This window comes from Mchenga conophoros, linkage group LG14 (assembly GCF_057382185.1).
Source record: "Mchenga conophoros isolate Kocher_MC1m ecotype Shallow Benthic linkage group LG14, M_conophoros_male_GT1.1, whole genome shotgun sequence".
Taxonomy (NCBI): Eukaryota; Metazoa; Chordata; class Actinopteri; order Cichliformes; family Cichlidae; genus Mchenga; species Mchenga conophoros.
The window spans coordinates 20,823,779-20,847,662 of NC_140539.1; the positions used below are offsets into that span (position 1 = coordinate 20,823,779).

The 23,884-nt window shown below is 39.9% G+C and overlaps 1 protein-coding gene across 1 annotated transcript; it reads left to right on the forward strand.

Moving 5' to 3' along the window:
* Positions 1-433: 433 nt before the first annotated feature.
* unc119a1 (unc-119 lipid binding chaperone a1) lies at positions 434-23,807 on the forward strand. Its single transcript, XM_085243297.1, has 5 exons — positions 434-791; positions 19,322-19,435; positions 19,635-19,728; positions 22,460-22,632; positions 22,738-23,807. The coding sequence occupies exons 1-5, from the start codon at positions 668-670 to the stop codon at positions 22,848-22,850; spliced, it is 618 nt and encodes a 205-aa protein (XP_085099423.1). The 5' UTR covers positions 434-667; the 3' UTR covers positions 22,851-23,807.
* Positions 23,808-23,884: the final 77 nt, after the last annotated feature.

Below are 23,884 nucleotides of genomic sequence, written 5' to 3' on the forward strand. Positions count from 1 at the left end.
TCTGCATTTCTATCTTGATGACTCTCTTCAGCTGTGCAGTTCCAAGCCTCAGCACCGATTATATTTCGGAGGCTAAATAACTGCCCTAAAAAACAAAACAAAAACAGACAGCCTTGCGTTGTGTAGCTTGCACATTCGAGCTCCGCCGTGCACTTTAGCACCTCTGTCTCTTTCCACACAGCAGTGCAGTGAACGCACCATCCACAATACGATTTCCAGCGGTTATTCCTGACCCCCACTAACTTCCACGCGGGAGGTGCCAGAGCTCATCTCGGAGGTGCGAAACTGTTATTGAGCAAAAAGCCAACCGCGCACGCACCGGCAGCGCATGACGAGGCGCGCAGACGGACAGCCACGCATCGCCGGTCGCTTTAAAGCCGCAGGATTTGGATTAAATAGCTGCGAGAGAGCCGATGAGGCTTGGAGGAGGAGGGAAGGAGGGAGGGAGCCGAGGGCTGATTTTTATCTTTTACCGGATCGAGAAGGGGAGGAGGCTCGGAGAATGAGTTATTCTTGTAACAGAGTAGAGCCTATTTGCTGTACGGCGTATTAGCCATCGCGTAACTAAAGGCGCAAGTAAATCGGCTCCTGCGGCGACGACGCCGAGAACATCAGAAAGCCTCAGTTCCTGCCAGGTCGCGTTCCGAACAACCCTCTCCTGCCGGACATGAAAGTGCAGCAAGGCTGCAACTCATCAGACATGGGCATCCCGGTTACAACCGAAGAAGAATTGCGCAAACACACCGTAATAACGCCCGAGGATGTGCTCGGGCTACAGAAGATCACCAAGAGTGAGTAACCCGCCGCAACTCGCACGATACGGGGGGATGAGTTCAGCCTTACTGTTAGATGGGATTAGTGCAGACCCATGTGCTCCTTCCTTGTTCGCGGTGTCTTTTTTTGTAAATGTGCTTTCCTTGTTGACAGATACCATGGACAGCGACTCTGACATAACCTCCGAGTGTTATAGCTTAAAAAAAAAAGATTAACCACTTGTAATCAGTGTGCGTTTCAGTCAGTGTGCAGTTGTAGATTAGATGTCTCGTCCAATTGCAGATGTATTTGCCGTGCAAAGTTTGACTGGTACTACTAATGCATCAGTGTGTGTGTGTGTGTGTGTGTGTGTGTGTGTGTGTGTGTGTGTGTGTGTGTGTGTGTGAATGCTTCCAGTTGTTTTGTTTTGTTTTTGTACCTCTGTGTTTGACTGTGTAGGCACTGAAAGAGACAGCAGGTGAGTGTAGGTGCTTCTAATGTGCGCCTCTCAACTCCCACTGCAGGGGAGGGGGGCCTGAGTGATGCTTACTACTCCCTCACGTCAAGATACCTGTGGCTCTGAGGTAACAGGTGGCCGGAGAGGTGATCCACTGATTATAGCTCCTCTCAGACAGTTGGAACAAAAACAAGACAGTGATACCATTAACTTGTTGTTTGTCATATATAACTGACACTTTCCACATTATGTAATGGAAGCAGGGAGGCCACAGAGGCTCTCCCCAGCACCAGGCCTGCTTTCCCAACACTTTAATAAACTTGTGCTGGAGAAGGGGAACAGTGAAAGCCTCTCTCACGTGTCTTCTTCTCACAAGGATGTTTCACGCAGGTGCTTTTAGTCCATCTATTGCATCTCTGTGGTGATCAAGGATGCACTATTATGAAACTGTACAATTTGTGGAGGTGGCTTGTGTGAAAACTTACAGTATAGTAACACTACTCGAGGCCTGCGACAGTTAGTGTGAGCAAAGAAATGTGATTAGCTGATTTTACTTTAGTTTTTTTGAGCCTCATCTTAACAACTTTAGGAGCAAATGTGACCAAACTGTTACTAATGACTGGAATATCCATATGCAGTATTAAAAGACTGTGTGATGAAGCACTAAATCACACCCCAACTCAATGAGAAAAAAAGATGCTAATCTAAACATTAGAGTTAAGATTTCCCAACTATTATCATGCAACAAGAAGGGATTTCAACAAGTGACTGATCTTTCGACAAAGTGAAAAGGCAAACAAATCCAATTTTTTTGCCTTTATTTTTATTTATTCAGTTCGGTTTAAGTCACGCTCTCATTCTTTTCTCAAACAGTCACATGGATTTTCATCCAGTAACCCCTCAGAAGAGGAGAGGCAGTGCTCGGCCTGCATCAGCCTGATAATTCCTAAATCACTCGTGATGGTGCGGTAATCTCCGCTCTCCACTGACATGTAATCTGGATTATGTCAGAATGGCTGTAACAGCATTCTGCAGTGGAGCCATACACCTCAGGTAATTAATGACCCTGGAGACTAGGAATAAGCTTACAAATGTGCTTGCCACTCATTCATTTATTGAGCTGCACCCTGTTATAGACACGCGGTGTGGCTGTAATCCTCGATGGTGAAAGATGACTTTTTCAACCTGTCGTCAAGCCCTATTTCACACCGAGGTGTCCAAAAGTGGTTCCAAGTCCTCACCATTTAACAAAAAACACACACACACATATCCCACAGATAAGCACAGTTTCATATAATTTTGGCTATTGTTTTCTGCTGCAAGGGAAAGAAAATCTTTTCGAGAAAAGGCGTCTGCAGAAAATACCGCAGCCTGCTGTGTAAATGACTTCTCCTTTTGTGCTTTTGGGAAGCAAATGCCACCATTTTGGGGCAGCCCATCTCCAGTCTGTCATGGTGGTTCAGTGCTGATAAGCAAGGCACAGCGCCTCATTGTCACACAGGCAGAACGGAGAAGCAATATAATCCAGGCAGATGAGAAACAGTGCTGTGACATGAAAAATGGCACATAATCAGTTCACTGTTTGCATTACAGATGATTTATGATATGGCTGCAGACGGACATACTGTAAGCAGGCTTACTGCTGACACTAAATTAATGTTGCGCTTGCAATCCTGTAACCTCATATCAAGAATTACTGATGGACAAGAGCGGTGTGAAATATGTTATTCTTGGTTATAATCAAACACAGATTTCTGAAAAAAACGGGAGACTTAAATTTAAAATATTTGATCCTGTTACAGACATTTCTGGAAACATTCTATGTTTATTTAATTCTCTATTGTAGCCACTTTCCTGTCATCCACCATGTCTAACTATGTCTCCATGTAAGTGCACTTGAGTGCCGCAGAAAGGCAGTCAGGATTTCAGGAAAATTGTGCCTCTTGCTGAAAATGCATTTAAATTTCCAGCTGACAATTTAAAACATACAGTCCACAGTGAGATTACAGCTACCTGAGAGATCCAGATCCCTGAAATACTGCTGTTAGCAGGTGGATTCAGACAGAAATGACCCTTTGTTGGAACGCTATGGGAAGGGTTGTGACTGTGGGTGTGTTTGGTTTATGATATCAGTGTGCAGCAGTGGATGCATTCACTGTTGCACACCAAAACCATAAAAATACTGAATCAGTCATTCATTACACCTCAGTTGTTTAAACAAATTATAGCTGATTTGAAATGGTCTCTGTCAAAAGTGCTCATCCTCCACACCTGCACTGAATTAACTGTATTTAACGTTTACCTTTCCTTATATTCTGCTGTTGATACAACCAATATACATAGCCAAACTTTCAAACACTGAGGTCATGATCAAAGATGGGCTTACTGGTTTTGTTCTTCAGCCTGTTGTTGCACTGTACCTGATATGGATGAAAGAATGGAGTGCTAATTTATTAGCTAATGCTAGTTAGCGCAGTTAGCTGCAATCATAAACTGACAGCTACAATGCAAAGACACCCATACAGGCTAATTAGTGCTAATTTGAATGAATGAACATAATGATGGATACACTTCATGGATTTGCTTCATGGATTTGCTTGGATGACAGAGCAACCAAACAAATCCAACATAAATGCTCCAAAAGACACAAATACAGTAAAGAGGTTCAGTCTAATGACTGTTCGATGCTAGATGAGGCTGTAGGTGGTCTGGCGAGGAAGGAGCGGCTAGCAGGTCCAGCGGGCATGTGGTGTGGAGGTTTGCCGGACAACTTGGAGGCCAGTCAGTTAAACAGACTAACAGATCTTTATTTGGCTTTAACAGAACAAGACCAGACAAGCCAGGTCTCCACAGCTCTACCCTATTTGTACCTTAATGAGAATAAATACGTATTATTTTCTCTTAGTTTTTAGGTACAACCATAAAGCTGAAAACCAGGCCAAAGAGACTTCAAAGCTATCACCACAGTGATTTTAAATTAGAAACATAAAATGGTAGAAACAAAGGCTTCAAACCTGATTGTCCATCACTGCTTTCATTACCTGTTGAAGATCAGGCTTTGGGTACTGGGCTGGGGTCAGCAAACATTCAGATTTAACATCATCCTGGGTTCTTTACTACACAGCAAAATCTCCAGTGTTAAATTAACACTTTTGACAGTGTTATATGTTTAAAAGTAACCTAGTCAGTTTTGAAGATTAACAATGGCTAACACTGAGCAGTGCTGATTTTCTAACACTGGAATATTTCTAACATTTTGAGTTATTTTCCAGTGTTAGAAAATCAGCACTGCTCAGTGTTAGCCATTGTTAATCTTCAAAACTGACTAGGTTACTTTTAAACATATAACACTGTCAAAAGTGTTAATTTAACACTCAACCGTGTTGTATTTAACACTCAGAGGTGTGGACCCATATAGACACTCTCCAGTGTTAATTTAACACTGGAGATTTTGCTGTGTAGCTTTGCATTAGCATGTTGTCTCTGCAGGTGCTTGTGAAGCAGTATAATGCATTTGTTTCTGTCTTGGATGCAGTTTGCACTTTACCTTCTCTCTCTTGCCCTTCTGGGAACTAAAAATAAAAGTAATGTCTGCTGTAGACTGCGCTGCTATTTTCCTCCTGCTACACATGAACTTTAAAAACTTTATCCAAGCGGCACGCAGATAAATGAAGACCTTTTGTAATGACACAATTGCAGCTAGTGTAATTACTGAATTTAGTACAGTATTGCATTACATTATTGCATTGCTGTAAGCTTTTAGACTTTGTAACCTGTTGGAGTCAGTCTTGAGCAGCACACAGAGGAAGTGAAGATTTAGCCACTTACATGCTGGCTTTATTTTTCAGAGACCAGAGACGGTCCAGTCAGACCCTTCTAACACAAGCTTTTAGAGTCCATGTTGTGTTGGCAGGTTAGCTATCAAAGCCATGACTTCGATCACATTTTATGGTGCTTAAGTTTCTGTTTTGTTTTCATAGAGAAATCATAATGTACCAAAATTCTTCTTAACAACCATGACATCCACAAAACAGCTGAAGCAGACAACCAGATAACAGCACAACTTTTAGAACTGTTTCTTAAATATGATAAAACAGCGATCATTTAACACAATTTTTGCTGGGTACTTACATTCATCATGTTACCTGGTAATGTGAAACTGTCCAGACTGCTTATGCAATTCAAAAATGCCTCAGCCCAGATCTGAACCCAAGCCCTTTTTGGCTGTGAGGTAACAGTACTAATCACCATGCTGCTCTTAAAACCACAATGTCCATTATGAATAGAATGACCACTAGATTTTACCACTTTTCAAGGTGACAGCTATCTTTAGTTGAGACAAAAGCACACATGCACGCAGTAGAAGTTTAGTTTGTGTTGACTTTTTTGCTTTCGATGTTGTTTCATTCATGTCCTAATTAGCCTGAAAAAGGAGATTGGTCAGTTTAAATCAGTTCGTCTGTGCAGGTTTGAACATGGTAATCGCACTCGGTTGCAGACCAAAACAACCGCACCAAGACCACCTCCTCCAAAGAGTCTCAGTCTCCAGAGCGGTTTGTTTATGGTGTGAACATGATCCCACCCTGATACTACTACTGTGTACTATAGATGAGCACAGGTCCAGAATACAGAACCTTCTTCCTGTATTTACTTTTGTAGTTCCCGCCACAGACACATCTGGCCAATGAGCGGAATGAACATTCTCACGTGGTTAGTTTGCTACAAGTTTACAAGTAGCTTTGGACCAAAGTAAGCAAACTATAGGTTTGAAAACACCCTTAGAGAGCTTTCATCCAGCTGTACCTGTTGTAATGGTCTCGTGAAGGATGGGTGTAAAGTTTGGAACCTGACACTTCCCTTTTTCCAAAATACAGCCAGGTTTTAAAAAAAGTTATCTTCAGTGTAAAAAATGACACCTTCGTGGGAAGAGAGGAGCATGACCACACTAGATGCTTTCTTAGACTGTGGGTCTTTTTACTCAAAGGATCACTTGTGTGTAATTTTGAATTATCCAGATGATTTACTCAAAGCGATCTTGCTCCTTTTACATTAATGGGCAATCAATTATTTGGCCTTAATAAGTCTGGGACACAGAGCAGCGCTTTATCTACATCGGGCGGGATTTCCACTCTGTGATGTGTGCCAGCACAATGGATACAGTTTTAATTAAAATTGATTGGTGCAGCCGGTTCTTAATCTCCCATGCACAGCTGTCGCAAGGTTATTCTTTCGGAGCGATCTGAAGCGCAGAGAGATGGCTTTTGAATCCACATCAGTCACCGGCACGGTCTCGTGAGGTGTCCCTCACATGAGTTTAGGCCTAATTTTTGCTTAAGCAATTGGATTATGGTAAACGTGCACTTGTGAGACGGCCATCACCCTGTATCGGGTCTAACATGGTTACTGATCAATAACCTATGACTCTGTGCTTACTGGCTGGTGCTGGTATTTGTGTTAAGTCATATAATCAATTCTGATTGCTTGTGGATGACAAACCGTGAGAGCTGAAATAGAAAAATTACCACAGGTCAGGGTTTGGTGCTGAATAATTTTAGTTCAGTTGTGTATGCGAAGATGCCACCAGAACCCTCGTAGTGTAATAAACCTTTAGTTTTACTTGAAGATGAATTTAGACTCCCCAGCATAGCTAAGCTAAATGACAATCATCAGTGGAGCATCTGAATAAGTAATTGGAAAATATTCTGCTTATTCAGTAACATTAATATTTTTTCATGCCCCTTACAAATTGCAATCAGCAGTCTAGAAAATTTACTGTGGCTTCAAGAGACTAAACATATGCTTGTAGCCATTCATGCTGGATCTCTGCTCATTTTCTCCTCCTGATAGGAAGAATTTTCTGAAAGAGCTACATCAGATTAAAAATGGGTGATCCTAAACAGGATGTAGTCAACTTTACTCTTTGCTTTTCTGCTGAGCTGGACGTCCTTTACAGATGAAACCTTCTTTCATCTGTTCCCTTTAGGGCTCGCCACAGAGGTGCGTGTCCTCCTTCATCCACAAACTTCTTCTGTGGTCTTCCTTTTTTTCTCCTCCATCTTTAACATTCGTTGTCCAACACTAGTAAAAAAATGGGCGTTTTCTTCTTTTTACACCATCACTAAAATAGGACACTGCACTACTTTCAACACAATCACATTAATATCAACAACAAGAGCTTTTAACTTTTAAACTGAAGAAGTTACTGTCCTTTTGATACACTCATTTCTAATTTTATCCATCCTGGTTGATCCCAATGAAAATCTTCACATCTTCAGCTCAGCCTCCTGTCTTGTTGTCAGTGCCTCCATCTCCAAACCATACAACAACACACAGCTCAAACCAGATATTCACATACACTTCAGAAAAAAACACAAAAACATTTTTTTCTTTACCATCAACAATCGAATGAGAGTAAACTTTTTTGTTTTAGATCAATAAATATTAACATATTTCCTGTATTTGTGAAACGTCAAAATAAAAAGAGAGAAAATTGTTATGTATTTTTTACTTTCTTTAAAGCCAGAAGTATACATACACTAAGTTTATTGTGTCTTTAAAGAAAATGAAAACTCCAGATGATTCCATTCTGAGCTTGAGAAGTTCCTGATAGGTTAATTGAGTCCATTTGAGTTGGTGGCACATCTGTGGATGCATATAAAGGCATACCCCAATCACAGAGCCTTTCTTTGACATCATGGGAAAACAGGTCCACAAGTGTGGCTCATCTTTAGGTGCAATTTCCAGATGCCTGAAGGTCCAACGTTCATCTGTTAAGATATATAAAAAGCATGGGAACGTACAACCAATCATCTGGAGGGAGACGGATTCTGAGTCCAAGAGAGGAATGTTTCTTTGATGCGAAATGTGCGAATCACCCCCAGGACAACAGCAAAAGACCTTGTGAAGATGCTGGCTGAAACTGATACGTCAGTGTCACTATCCATAACAAAACAAGTCCCGTAATACCAAAAGCTGAACGGTTACTCTGGGAGGATAAAAGCCATTACTTCAAAACCACCATTAAAAAAGCCAGACTACAGTTTGTAACTGCACATGGGGACAAAAATCTTAATTTCTTGAGACATGTCCTCTGGTCTGACGAATCAAAATTGAACTGTTCGGCCGTAATGATGAAAAAGGGGGAAGCTTCGAAGCCTCAAAACACCATCCCAACTGTGAAGTATGGAGGTGGCAGCATCATGTTGTGGGGCTGTTTTGCTGCAGAAGGGACTGGTGCACTTCACAAAATAGAGGGCATCATGAGAAAAGAAAATTATGTGGACATATTAAAGCAACATCTGAAGACATCAGCCAGGAATTTAGAGCTTGGGTCTTCCAAATGGACAATGACCCCAAGCACTACCTCCAAATTAGTTACAAAGTGCCTTAAGGACAACAAAGTCAAGGTATTGGAGTGGCCATCATAAAGCTCAATCCCATCGAAAATTTGTGGGTGGCACTGAAAAGGCGAGTGCGAGCAAGAAGGCCTACAAACCTGTACCAGTTACACCAGTTCTGTCAAGAGGAGTGGGACGAGATTCCAGCAAGCTATTGTAGAAAGCTTGTGGAAGGATACCAAAAACGTTTGACCAAGTGAAACAGTTTCAGGGCAAACCAAACACAAAGGAAGTATATGTATACTTCTGACTTTGATGAAAGTAATAAAAAAAATACATAACAATTTTCTCTTTCTTCATTCAGACATTTCATAAATACAACAAATACGTTAATATTTATTGATCTAAAACAAGACCCGATTTCATCTTTGAGGGTAAAGAAAATGTTTTTGTGTTTTTTTAAGTGTATGTAAATATCTGGTTTCATTTGCAGCAGGCCTCACTACCATCTTGTAAATCTTCTTCAACTAAAGGAAAAATAAAAGTATTTACATTAAAGTAGTGTTAAATTTACACGCTGTGTATATTGGGAGAAACTAGAGCCCCACAGTGTTGACTTATGCAGGCTATTTGTTAGATGTTTGCTGTGCTGAACTTCACTTTTTACCTATTATAACGAAAGAATTTCCCAGCTTTGAGATAAAAAATAAATAAATAAATTTTTTCTAATGTTATCTTAACGGAGGGACACGGCTTGTTACATATAAATTAACCTACAGTAACATTGCTAACAGGTTTAAATAGTTAAAATCTTTCACCACATGTAATTACTCTGCAGTAGACTAGTTATAGTGATTATTTGGTACTCTGACGTTGCATTTCTTTTTCAGTGTTACCAAGATTTTGTTGCATTCATGAAATTCGAGACCTAAAATAACTAAAAGCGTTTAGTTTGCTTATGTTTTATTATCAACAAAACAGAACAATTTTAAAGAAAAACAAACCGTATAGACCCACTTTAAAACAGAGTTGAGCCATTATGAGTTCTTCCCATGCTTGTGCTAAGGAATTAAATTATAAGTAATGATAATAAGTTTGAGAAACAGATAAAAGTATTTGCTGAAATATAGGAAAATAGTAAAAGACACATTTCAAATTAATTCTGACAGAAGTCCAGCCACAGGTAAAGTATACCAGCAGCATCAGAGATTAAAGCAAACAAATCTGACCATCACTGTTAAGTTTCTTATGACACTTTTATTTTCAGTTCATAGCTAAGGACACTAAAACAGGACGTGTATAGATGTGCATCCATGCTAGCCACTGATACGGAGGTCTAGAGAATTTAAGAGGATCATTTTCTTAATCTAGTTTTCTTATCAGAGCCAAAGGGGGCCACTGGAGACAGGTGGAAGGGCCACATATGGATCCAAAGCCACAGGTTGGAGGCCCATACTATAAGAGTTCAAATATTCATATCAGTGTGCTGCTGAATCTGCTGCTTTAAGCAGTCTCTATCTATTTGCAAGGTGCAGTTTTACAAGTTACAATAAAAACATCAGTAGTTTTTTTAAATATGTTTTTATATTTTGAGCTGTTTTGTTCTGCAGTTTAATTTGAGCTATTTTATGCACTTTTTAAAATGGATGATGTCCATGAAGAGAGGTGGAGTGTGTGTGTTTACTACCAGGCAGAGGTTATATCATACTCCATACTGAAGTGGTTCCACCTGAAGAACAGATGACCTACATTCAGTATACATGTGTGCACTACCCTACAAATCAAACCTGCTGATCTTTGAGGATCTTTGCCTGCTATCAGCTGAAACACTCAGTTTATTTAAATGCAGGTTGAAGACTCACCTATTCTTAGCTGAATTTGAATAAAGCATCAAATCCACACTTTTAAGCTTAAATTTCAAAACTTACATTTTAACTACAGATTTTATCTACTGTTTTTTTTAAATCAATTTTAAATCATGCTTTTTATTTGTTTTTGATTTTTTAATGTCTCTGTAAAGCACTTTGAATCACCTTGTTGTTGAATTGTGCTATATAAATAAACTTGCCTTGCTAGCAAAAAAGAGAAATTATATGTTTAATTTCAGCATTTGCAGTTTTTGTAGGGATTTTACTTTTTTATTCTCTGAAGGCTAGTTTAGGCATAAAAGCTACTCTCAGCTGTTCTGTTACCACAAGGGGTCGTTCCATTGGGTAGCACCGCATGTTTGCTCTGCATTGGCAGAGTTTTATGCCAGATTCCCTTCCTGAGGCAACCCCAGAAGGGATTTGTGCCTCCAGCTGGAACCAAACCAGCATGCTTGCAATTGCCAAGCAAATGTTTTAACCACTGCACCATAGCTAGGCATAAAGGGTGGAAAAGGAAAACAGCTGGCAGAGGTAACAACAATCACTCCTTGTAGTAAGCTAGGTGAATGCTATCATCTGTTTTCACTCCAACATCTTAAAAAGAAAACAAAGGGAAAAAAATTCTCAAATTTTCATTGCTTTGTGTGCTTTTATGTGTGTGTGTGTGTGTGTGTGTGTGTGTGTGTGTGTGTGTGTGTACATAAAGTGCAATCAACATACATAAAGTGCCATTTTTCAATATGCCAAAAACTGGAATGCTAATATATTTGTGGGGGCAAAATGCCCGTCCCCACGAGTTTAAAGGTATTTTTGAGACTCAAAATGTGGGTTTTGTGTCAGGGTTACAACTAGTTTATGGTTAGGTTAGAGTTAGGCATTCATTTCTGATGGTTAGGGCAAGTGGCTAGGGAAGGCATTATGTCAATTGTTTGTCCTCACTAAGATATGAAAACAAATGTCCACAAGATTATTTGTTATATCCACCCCTGAGAAGCTACAGACGACTCTGCTATTTTTATCCAAATCCGCCACGTGAACCAAAGTCAAGTGATTAGTGCACAAGCAAAAATTATGCAGGTAATTAAAGAACTTGCGTAACAAAATTGACATAAATATTTGATTAGTAACTAATGTGATTACTTAATTTAGGAACCATAGTGCATTGCAGACGAATGTAAAGAATTACCACCAGCACTGATCATAAGATACAGGAAGCCCCGGATCTTTTCCCCCCTCTTTTTTCTGGTTGGAGAAAGATAAGAGGAGAAAAATCTCATCTGCATTCAGCTGCTCAGAATGCAACCTCTCCATGAACCTCACCATTTGTCAGTTTGCCTGCAGGTTCTGTTAACTGAGAGACATGAAACAACCCGCCGCACTCAGGTGCACCATACATCATTACGTGAACTCCAACGTGTAATGCTAATGCCACAAGCAGCCAAAGGCTATGGATTTAAGGTGAAAACATGCAAACATGTTTTGCATTTTCCTTACTTGTGTTCTTAGATTTATTCAAAACAAGGTCTTAAAACTAATCAAAGGCCACGCAGTCAAAGAATGAGCCATGTGGAGTCAATCCCTGTGGCTGAAAGTCTGTAACTCCGGGCTAATCTCAGGGATTAGGGAGCTATAAGTGGCACCCGTCAGACAGGCTCTGGGAGTCTGAACGCAGGAGCACAGCATGACTCTTGACTTGGTGCTAATTTTACTCTCTGTAGAGGTGCTGCTGCCTCTTTTCAGGACTCTGTTGACAACTGAAAATTCATGTATTTAACAAAAGCCTGATGTTAGTCTAATAGCATGAGTCTGATTGTTATCCAAGAAATTAGATGTGTCGAGGTTAGAGTAAGATCCAAAAGGCAAAGGCAGAATTAAAGGCAGCCTACCTGAGCTGGAAGATAATGACATGTTTCAGCAAAATGACAAGTACAGTAAGGTCTCATGTCACAAGTGGAGTCACTGTTTTCACTGCCACAGGATGTCTAATTTCTCCTGCACTTCAGGCACATCCTGCACAATCCTCCATAGGAGGAGGCCTCAGGCATACCTCCATTGGATCCCAGACGTGGTGCATTTCGTTTGCATACGACTGATGTCAAATCCAAGATGCTTTCCTTTGATTTGCTGCTGCACCTTGTTGTTGTGGAGCAGGCAGGTGGAACAGGAGAAGGAAAAAGACTGGCTAATCGAGCTAGTGCTCTATCACAAGGAGCGTTGCTAGGTGACAGTGTTGAAGGAAGTGAAGTGCAGCACTTTGTGTGTGTGTGTGTGTGTGTGTGTGTGTGTGTGTGTGTGTGTGTGTGTGTGTGTGTGTGTGTGTGTGCAAAAAGGAAAGAAGAGCAAACTGACGAATAGAACCATCATTTTAACCACATTTTTATGGATGTCCTGTCTTTACAATGATGGACGGTTATTTTCTTGTACTTTTTTCCTTGTTAGTGAGATGCTGTGTACAGGTTTCCTTTTTACAGCACCAGTGAAGCTACGCGTTCAACAAGTTTTACTCTCTGGACAAAACTTACTGTGTGTAAAGCCTAAAATGTTCTATTTTAAGCTTATTCTTATTCCCCAGGTGTTAAATAATGCTGTTTTCTGAAAGTCACTTAGAGGTACATACAGTGCCCTTTAGCACTGTGTATTTGTGATGCGCTGATTGAAACAATAGTTAGACGACGGTCACTTCCCAATCCTCACATATGGATGCTTGCTCTAGACCTCTGTGTCACATTGACACAGAGCATAATTTTTTAAATGTGCAGGGGTAATCTTCATGGCTGGAATATGTTAAGATGCTGGCTTCAGCAGTAGTATTTTTCTTCCCATTAATCAGCAGTTACGTAACTTACAACAGACTCCTGAAACACCCCTCACAGGACACCTTAAAGAAAGCAGTCCAATGCCTTTAGACTGGTTGGGTAAACTCCCACACACCCTTAAATATCTTCCAAAGATACAACTGGTGGAGTAGCCCCCGAGCAGGATGAAAACCATCTAGAGCAGAGTTAACTCCTAACTTAATTGCTTTCACAGACGATATATAAATAATTCCAAATGTGCTATAGTAGGTAGATTTGCCCCAGCTACATGTTTTCAGAAACCAGTCTGAGACCTATTTGTTTATACTGTACTTCTCTGTCTTTTTTTATTTCTTTTTATTTCTTTCTTTTTTGGTGTTCTAAATATGTTTCACAAACTGAAAATGACATTTTTCCTTCAGTTTGTGTGTTTTTCCCCTCACACCAAATTTTGTGTTCTCTAAACACCGAGCATGTGAAAGGGGTATATTTTATGACTACTACAAATCTCTGAAAGGCAGTCACCCATCATCAGTCAAGCTGCTCCATGTGCAGAGGCTGTGAAATCAAAGTGTGTTTTGTAGTGTGTAGTCTGGGCTTCATGCGACCGTAGGAGCACACAGAAGTGTGCAAATTCTTGCACTGCACTGGATGAAAGTGATTTCATTGGCTTTGCTATCAGATGAAACGCTCCATCTGTCTTTTTCATCAGGTTTGGCAAGAAGCCGTCTCTGATTCACCAAGTACATCTATCAGTCATCTGTCCACAAAGACAGCAAGTTTAGTAGCTGTTACAGAAAATAGACTTAGAGCACTCGTCAGACAGATTGTGAGAAAAGGAAGGGCTATTTCACCAAAAATGATGAGTTCAGTTTTCCTTGAGGTTGTAACATAAAAGATTCTTACTGGACAGAGGGAAAGAGCACTGACTTTGAGTTTTCAGTCAATGTTCGTTCGATCAAAACAGCCAAAGGCGTTCTAGCAATGTTATAATATACTGTGAGTAAACTGTGGGAATAGTTCTGACCTAATCTTTGATTTTGTATGTACAGTACTGTGCAAACGTTTTGAACCACCCGTCATTTCTTATATATTTTGCTTCCGAGGAGCGAGATATAGTTCTCCAGGTTTTCTGAAGTCCTTTCAGCATTTCTTTGGACATTGGCTGCTTTTTCACATAATTTCAGTCCAGTCCTTGTACCTGACCATTTTCAGAAGAATGTTTGTCTTATGAAAAGTTTTGGTTCAAATCAAGGAAGGAGAGAGGCCATCTGTAAAACACGGTAAAGGCTGTTATGGTTTGGAGCTGCATTTCAGCCAGTGGTGTTAGAGATCTTGTAAATATCGATGTGACTATAAAAGCAGAAAAGTATCATCAAATTTTGATCCACGGTCCAGTATCATTTGGAAATCATCTGATGGGCAATAGCTTAATTATTCAGCATCACAAACATCCTAAACACACTGCCAGTGCAGTAAAAGCATACCTGTCAGAATAACACATAGATGAACACTATCAGTCATGGATTGGCCTCCCCAGAGCCCAGACCTGAACATTATTGAAGTAGTATGAGATCATCTTGACAAAGAACAGAACAAAAGGCAGACAACATCCAGAGAAGAGCTTTGAATATCCTTTAGGAAGCCTGGAGAACTATTCCTTAAAGAAATTACAAGAAAGTTTAACAGGAGAGTTCAGACTGTGCTAAAGAATAAAGGCGGCCTTACCAAATACTGACATTCAGGCCTATTAGCATGGTAACTATCTGTGCCTTATATGCAGTATTTCCATATATGTATGCTGATGTTTCAATAAGTCATTGCACCTATTTCCTGTTTTCATAGCAGAATATAAAGAAATCAAAGGTAGCTCAAGACTTTTGAATAGTGCAGTACGCATGCGAGAGTTTCCTTTTTAAGTTGATGGTTTAACCGTGGGAGCAGGGTAACACACCGATGGACTTCAGTGTAACATACCCAATACATCCTTCACTTTGAAAATAATGTCAAAGCTGCAATTACAGTAGCTATTTTAAGCTTTGGATCCTGAGTGTAAACACTTTCCTCTCTGACTCTGCTGCATCCCTGAAACAGTCATTTAGCTCAGGACCCTGACATGCTGTCATATTAAACATGAGCTGTAAATGGTTTGGGGGAGGTGAGAGAGGTTGTAGATACTTATGTTATTAGTGTGAGTAACCCAAACAAGCATCTAATCTCTGCAGCATGAAGAGCGTAGTTTTGCACTGTGTTAGATAACAGTATTTGATTCAGCTTTCAGCCAAGACGACGATTTCAGTTCTTGGGTTTATTTCAAAACGACTCCATGCTAATCGCGTCTAGGCCACATAGCATGCAGGCACTCTTTAAATCCAATGTGAAAGTTGCATTTGCAGCAGTAACATTAGGCTTATAGTAATGTTCCCAGTGCATATAAGCCCCTCACATTAAAAAAAACCACAGCACTAGAGGGCGCTGCAAATAAACACACGCTATCTATACTCTCACTGTTTCAGAAAGTAACCGAAAAAAAATTTTTTTTTTAAAGGCAAAAATCTCTTGATCACGCCGTTATTCACTATGAAAATGGAAAGTCACTCCAGTTTCAGAAAACACAAGCAATATAAAAATGCTGCAAAAACACACAAAAGAACAACAGACATAGAAAAAAAAACCTCATAGAAAGGGGAAGCATTACCATGACGGACCAGCTGCGGAAGTGACAAGCTAACGGTAACTGTTTTAGTGACTAAACCAGGGGGTTGCGTTCATTCAGCCATTCTGTTCATGGTTTAGTGTCAAAGTATCCACATTAATCTATTAATAGCAAATTCATTTTTTTAATGATCAAATATCCCAAATTGAATTACACTTAATGTTTAATGTGGTAACTGAATCCCCCTGGACTGTAGCTAACTCCGCATGACATTCCAGAAAGCTTGCACAGATTCCCAACCGAAAAACAAATGATGATTTACAGAATACACAACTGGGTTCCCAGCATCAAGTTTTTACAGCTGTCTTCTTCTTCTAAGTTTTTTTTTCTTTTCTTTTTTTACAGTGCAGTTCACGTCTGAAGCTGGTCCGTCACATAATTGTCTCCCAAAAACACTTCCGTTTTGTTTTGTCTGCTTTTTGTGGTGTTTTTCCATTTTTCTTAAGTTGCAGTTTGTTTGACTTCACAGGGCCACCGTAGAAAGATGACACGATCTCATTCACCTAAATATCAAAGCTCATAAAGTTTTTAACTCTATGCAAATTGTGAGTTAAAATACATGTCAGATGTTAGCATTGGTTGGAGTGTGAAAGAAACTCTAAAGAACCAAAGAGACTGTCCTTAGAAAAAATAATAAGGTCTGTTAAGTAATGGGTCTCACTTCACCACCTGTGTAAATCTCCATTAAAACCGTGCAAAATAAGGGATTTTCTTTAACTCCGGCATAACAGCATTCAGATTTCTTCTTTTTTAAGATTATTATTACTTTATCAATAAATTGATTGATTGATTATGATTATTATTGGTGTTCAGTAAATTTCACATTAAGTGTTGTGTGTTAACCTTTATGAAGAAGTCTATAAATACCTCAGAGCAGGTGGCTAAAGCCTGTGTGGCCCATCTGCTCCTTAACCCTCAGAAGGAAGGAGTCAAAGATGTAACTGTGCAGGTGTGTGTGTGTGTGTGTGTGTGTGTGTACAAATACATAGATCCGTTCAAGTCAGGTGATAACGCATTTAGTGTAACTTATGTTTGTCTTTCTTAATGTATCATATGAAAGGCTCAGAGAGAAAGACCCTTCAACACTTACGCAACGTAAACAGCTAATAATACTTGCCCTTACCATACCCTAATGAGATACAGTGTGTGCATTTGTGTCCGCGCTTCTCAAACAGTCAGTCCATGTGATGGTAAAACACAATAAGCCTCTTAGATCTAATCCTGCCCCGTTGGGAAGGCAGTGTCTCACACATGCCACGCACACATACGTGCACACATACGTGCACACATACGTGCACACATACGTGCACACATAGCGCCAACGTGGCCAAATCTGACAGTTCTTTGGTTTAATGCCATCAAAATCCTGAAAGAGAAAAGTGATAAAAAAAAAAAAACATTTATTGTTATTGTCGGAAAGCAACCTGTTTGGTCAACAATATTACAGGACAGTAAAAAAGTCATCATCATCATCATCATCATCATCTTTATTCATTAAGCATTCTAAAACAACCACAGGTGATACAAAGTGCTGAACATTGGAACAAAATAATAAAATTATATAATACATTAATAAAAAAACAAATGAAAGCAAAAAGCAAAGTAATTAATTAATTAGTTAGTAGCTAATTTAATTACAAGAAAAGCTAAGTCTCGCTGAGGCTGAAAATCAAAGGATAAAATTGGGGTTAAGACGTGTTTTAAAAGTGGACAAAAATTCTTTATCGTAATTTAGATTTTCAGCACATGAGAGCAGCAAATGAGAGGTAACAGCATCCGAAATTATATGAGAATGAGAATGTTTGCTTTGACCCAATACAATGTTTCTTTAAAAAAAATAACAATAAAATAAAAATCAACAACACACAACAAAAAGGAGAAACTGAAGACATGTTAATGTAATGTGGCATATAAAGGCACAGGAAGAGAGGAGAATTGCTTTTTGCACCATGGGAGGTCTCCCACCAGCCTGAATTTACAGCAGGAAAAACCAAGTTGTGGTCCAGAGCCATCCATAAGCTTCAAAAACAGCCACAACGAGGCAAGATTTACAGTGCTGCTTTGGTGTCCGGTTGTAGATCCTAAGCAGGTATGCAACTGATGCAGTTCTCCAAACAATAACATGTAGCTTTGTTGTTGATGATGCCCTGCATAGGTCAAATACAGAATAGTTGAAAAGTGCAGTCCAGAGCAGGAAAGTGGAAGGCAGATGTGTTCCCCATGAAAGAGAAAACCTTTGGTTGGCTCTAAAAGGCCCCTGAAAAGTCTAGAGAGGAACAACTAGAGAGAGAAAGCGAGATCATATTTCTCATATATGCGCTTCTCTTTATTATTTCCCAGTGTAATCCAGAATTGAATCCTTCTCTTCACATACAAAGGCTTGAATGATTAGGCGACATTGTCTGTGCTGCTCATAGGGGACTGTCAGATTGTTTGGGGCTTTCAAGGTATAAAACCTGAAGCAACTGTTATTGTTAGCTGCCAATATGAAAACTAAATACAACTGAAATTAATTAAATTGAACTGAATTGGGTGACTGTGGGAAATTATTTTTGTTTGTAACACCGCTCCCAGGTGATTGTAGGATCCTTATCTTACAACACAAAGCACCTTTGCTTCTCTATATAAATGCATGTAGAAGTTGATCTGCAAAGCTGTCTGTAGGCTCTGCATAGAACCAGAGCAAAACTATGTTTAAGCCATTAAACTTCAACTTTAGTTAAAAGTTAAATAAAGAAAAGCTATTTCTAAACAACCCTAACATACAACTCATGCATACAATAATAGGATCACCATATTGTTTTCTGTATTGTTTTGTAAGATTTCTTTATCTGAAGGTAAGTATATGCATACTCAAACCAATCACAAAAACAATTCAATCACTCGCCAGAAATGAGACTACATAACTGCCGCTGTCAAACCTGACTCTGGGCGTATCTTCCGATGCACATAAGTACAAACATATGAGAGATTAGTGAGTTGCTTTGAAAGTTAGAAACTTTGAGTAACGTGTTTAGCTTCTGCTTTGTGTGTCTATCCTTTTGAGCGACTCAGACAATTCCCTGAGCTCAGCGTGACCTGAACGTCTGTCTTGGCTTTCACTGAAGTAGCTGAAGTAGGGAGTTTTGTATTGTGACTTCTCTCGGCGCAGAGGAAGATAAAAACGTGCAAAAATGGCTTTCCTGGCACCGCTGTGATGTTACACCGGTGACTATTCTTCAGCGCAGAGCTGGCTTTTATGAATGTGAGACCGGTTCGGGCCTGCCTGTAACAACAGATATGACTGTTTCTTGGAGTGTAACAGAAGTCTGTGGTTAACTGACAGTTGGTTTTGTATCATGTACAAAACAACAGAAGAACCTAAGACACATTTTTTTCTTTTTTTCTGTCTTCAGATTACCTCTGCTCTCCAGAAGAAAACGTCCACATGATCGACTTCACCAGATTTAAGATCCGTGACATGGAAACGGGGACTGTCCTCTTTGAGATCACCAAACCTCCGACACCAGGTGAGCTCCAACGTGCAGAAACTAGATAACACATTATATGGCAGGTCCAAAAACCTTCCAGTATGTCAGATGGTTTATTGGTTCATCAGTTTAATAGGAAAAACCTGCACGCATATGTGCATAGCTCAAATAAGCCGAGCAAGGGCTGGAACTCAAAAAGCTGACTGCTTTTTGTTGTTTTTATTCATCTTGTCTTCAGCTGGTGGTAAAAAGCAGTGTGACCCCAATGCCGGCCGTTTTGTCCGATACCAGTTCACCCCGGCTTTCCTACAGCTGCGGCAGGTTGGAGCCACGTAAGTCCCCATGTGGTGTAATATCCGGTCAACCCTGCTGCTCCGACTGAGGGAACGTACCGGAAGTAGGATATGTGTAGGCTCTGGTGTCACAGGCAGCAGGCTGACAGCGATGAGTGTGAACAGAGTGGCCCAGCCCATCTGCTGAGTCGGGCACCAAGTAGCCAAAACTGCTCATCATGAGACTGAGTGCAGATTTCAAACCAACACATCAACTGACTAATCTAAACTGGGATTAGCCCTAAATTTGTATCATTATTATTGGTAGTAGTATTATCATCATCATTATTATTATTATTTGGATTATGTGTGTGTTAACCTGTAGAGTAAATGGTTTTAGTGCATTTGACAGCTGGATGGATGGACCCAAAATGTAGGCCTGAGAAAATGGAAAGTAAACTCAAAATCAGCTTTAATGCTGTGTTTTTACTAAAATACAAAATAATGCAGGTCAAGAACAAACGTGCCAAAACTACAACTCTTCTAAGAAAACACGCAAGGAGGAAAGACTGAGACAATAGATATACACCGGAGAGGAAACAGGTGGGAGGACAGCTGAAACCAATCAGAGATGGCGCGACAGGGGAAGTAGAATTAAATGCAAAGCACTAGTGACAGGAGACTATCAAAATAAGACAAGAAATAACTAACACTGAGACCAAGACTCAAATATACAATTATATAGTTAGGGCTGGATCCCTTTGTTAGTGTGCAATATGCTTAGGCTGCTGGGGACTTGGGACCATGATGCACTGGGTTTTTCTTCTTCATTCACCTTTTTTCACTCCGCATTTAATCATTAGTTATTCATCTCTGTGTTTCCTACAATGTGCCTTTTGTCCTGTCTTCTCCCCCTCGTCCTCAATTGGTCGCAGCAGATGGCTTCCCTTCCCTGAGCCTGAAGTTTCTTCCTGTTAAAAGGGAGTTTTTCCTTCCCACTTTCGCCAAGTACTTGCTCATGGAGGTAGTCTTTTTGTAGGTATATATAAAGCACCTTGAGGTGGCTGCTGTTGTAATTGCTGTTCTATATAAATGAAATTGAATTGAAAAGAGGTCAAAACATAAGATGGAAGGAACAGAATTTGGAATACAAAAGGGAATTTAAAAACCTATCGTCAGCTAAAACAAGCAGGGAACTAAAGGCACAGATAAGAAATCATAAACACAAGGAAAGTAAAACTAACAACATAAACAGAGAGCTCCTATCTGAAAACCAAAAGGAAGTCATAAACCCACAAAACACAGACCAAACCTAAAGGTCTTTGCAACAAAGGGTCAGAACTAAAGTCGTGAAAACAACAACCAAGATTGAAAAAAAGGTCCCATAAACACTAAGAAATACAGCAAGCTAAATATTAATATTATAGAGTATAGAAACATAAAACAAGATAAGAATACAAAATTATAGAAAACCCAAAACTCCCCAAAACTCAAAACCCCTGACAGTCTTCATTTTTTAATTTTATAACTTTGATTTATCCTTTTTATCATTTCTAATCACATTTAATTCACCAAACTATGTTTTTTTTAAGCCTCCTTTATGGGTGTGCTCCAGAGCAAGCTAAACAAAACCAGGCCTTCTTTGCATTACCGGGCTTAACAAAATGTGAAACCTCAGTCAGAGATAACAGGTATCACGACTATGATTATCGACTCTCTTATTTAACTCAGACTTTCTGCTTCAGGCTCACATAAAAGTTTGACGTGTTGTTTCGCTCTTCTTCCAAGCAAAAAGGGGATCGATGGCACATGGTCTGCTCCAATCAGAGACATTATCAGAGGAACAGGTGATGGAGATGTAAGCAGAATGTAAAAATATAACAGTAAAGAATAATTAAGACAAGAGAGCAGTGCAGTGTGTTGTAAGTAAAGTGATTTGCTCGTCACAACCGCATAAAAATAATAAAGCTAATGTGTTTATTTTTTCACTGCTATTTATTTCTAATGTGAAAGCTACTTGTTAGAGCTCTGAAGCAACCAATGCAATTAAACACTAAAGGCTACTCAGCGTGTTCAGATCTGACACTCTCCCATAACCTAATAAAGGAGACTTGCATCCTTTCTGCTTCCATAGGAATTAAGAGGCTTTAGTAGCAGCCAGGTGCTGCTTATCGGATGTCTGTGAACTTCAGGCCCTCAGACTGTGCTGCATTAAAAACAGACATGATTCTGTCAGGAATCAGGAACTCTTCCAGAAATCGTTTTCTTTGATCACAGTTTGTTGTGAATTCCACAAATCAGTCAAAAAAGACATATCCATCCATAATCTAGAAACACCACCATATTCTTCTCCTAAAAGTCCAGCAGCTGCTCTCCTCAGTTCCTACATTTTACAAACTGTTATAAGAAGAGGTGATGTTACACGGTGGTGAACACAAACCCTGTCCCAAATTTTTCCAGAGGTGCTGCTGCCATCAAATTCAAAACAAGCTTTTTCTTAAGATGTTACATTTTCTCAGGTTAAGTACTTGATATGTTTTCTGTGTTCTGCTGTGAGTAAAATATGGAATTTCTGAGATTTGCAAATAATTGCATTCAGTTTTATTCACGTTTTAAGCAGCCACCCTTTTGGAATTGGGTTTGCAGATAATCTAGATTGATTGTTACTAGGCTTTTCCCTTGTTGCGTTCTTACAACTGTTATCATAAGTGTCAAAAGCAGCGACAGCAGTTTGTATTTCCATTCCCTTACTCGTTGGTGGGTGTATTTTGTCCACTTTGTGTCTCTGCAGAGTGGAGTTCACGGTTGGTGACACCCCCATCAACAACTTCCGTATGATTGAGAGACACTACTTCCGCGATCAGCTGCTAAAGAGTTTTGATTTCGAGTTTGGCTTCTGCATGCCCAGCAGCAAGAACACGTGCGAGCACATTTATGAGTTCCCCACGCTGTCCGAGGAAATGAGTGAGTGTCACACACTCCGACGCACTCGAGACAAATACCCCCGCCCCATGTTTAGATGGATTTGATGTTTTAGAACGCTGTGTGCTGTCTCTCTCCCTCTCTCAGTGCGTGAGATGATCCTGCACCCTTACGAGACACAGTCTGACAGCTTCTACTTTGTGGACAACAAGCTGGTGATGCACAACAAGGCAGATTATTCCTACAGCGGAGGGCCGTAGGAAAGCCTCCATCCTGCAACCCTCCACCATTTCTCTCTTTCTCCTTCCCTGTTTTAGACATTTTCGATAATCCAGCTATCACTTCAGGACCAGAAACAGATGAACTGATGGACAAATCACTGGCATTAAATACTCATGTCTCCTTCCCTGTTAAGCTCCATGCATTTCCATTCAGGTACTGAGCTGCCCGGCCAATCAGATTTCTCCCTTTGCCTCTTTTTTTTTTTTTTTTTTGCAGAAACACTGAATTCTGCAAGTTTTATCCTCAGTTTGCATCAGCGTGCGTGAGTGAGTGTGTGGGCAGCAAACACATGCGGTGTCTGTACATAGTGTTGCTTTCTGTCTGTATATGTGGGTTCCAGTTTCTCATCAGGAAAACTTTATTTTATTTTGTGTGTTTTGGAAGAGAAACCGAAGTCAAACAGACAAGGCGGAAACACAGAATGAGACAAAGGAGGAAATGAAATTGCCCTAAAAGCAGTAAGAATAAAAAAAATCAGATGTATATTTACAGTATATAGTTTGTATAGGAGTCTCACTGTATTTGTACTGCAGAGGTTCAGCAAAGTCTTTGTAGTGGCACACACATCTGAATGATTCGGTCCTCCTCCTGTGATCTGCCATCGTTCAGTTGAATGACGGCACTGTGTACTCTGTCTTTGTGAATGTGTCACTTGTTGTCATATATTTTCATGTCCGTAGTACTACTACTACTGTAGTGCGTGAGGAGTATTTTTTAAATAAATAGCCATTTTGGAAAAAGTGTCAGAGAGTTACACTAGCCCAAAGTCAGATACCAATTTTGATATCCAGTACGATCTCTGTAGTACTGAGCACTGTGTATACTTTAATTACAATAAATGTTTTAAGCAAAAAAATAAATAAAAGTATGTAAAAAAGTTTTGACAACCAAAATTCCATAACTGCAATAAATGTGGGATTTTTGTGGGACCTTGATATTTGCTGGTTTTTTTTCATTAACAGTGAGGTTCACTCCAAATACACCCACTAAAAAAGAAAAAAGACCTAAAGTT

Excerpts from the sequence above, each read along its gene's own strand:
- unc119a1 (XM_085243297.1), top strand. The coding sequence starts at position 668 with ATGAAAGTGCAGCAAGGCTGCAACTCATCAGACATGGGCATCCCGGTT. Across the intron at positions 19,436-19,634 it reads CACCAAACCTCCGACACCAG|CTGGTGGTAAAAAGCAGTGT; the intron begins GTGAGCTCCAAC and ends TCTTGTCTTCAG. Across the intron at positions 19,729-22,459 it reads CTGCGGCAGGTTGGAGCCAC|AGTGGAGTTCACGGTTGGTG; the intron begins GTAAGTCCCCAT and ends GTGTCTCTGCAG.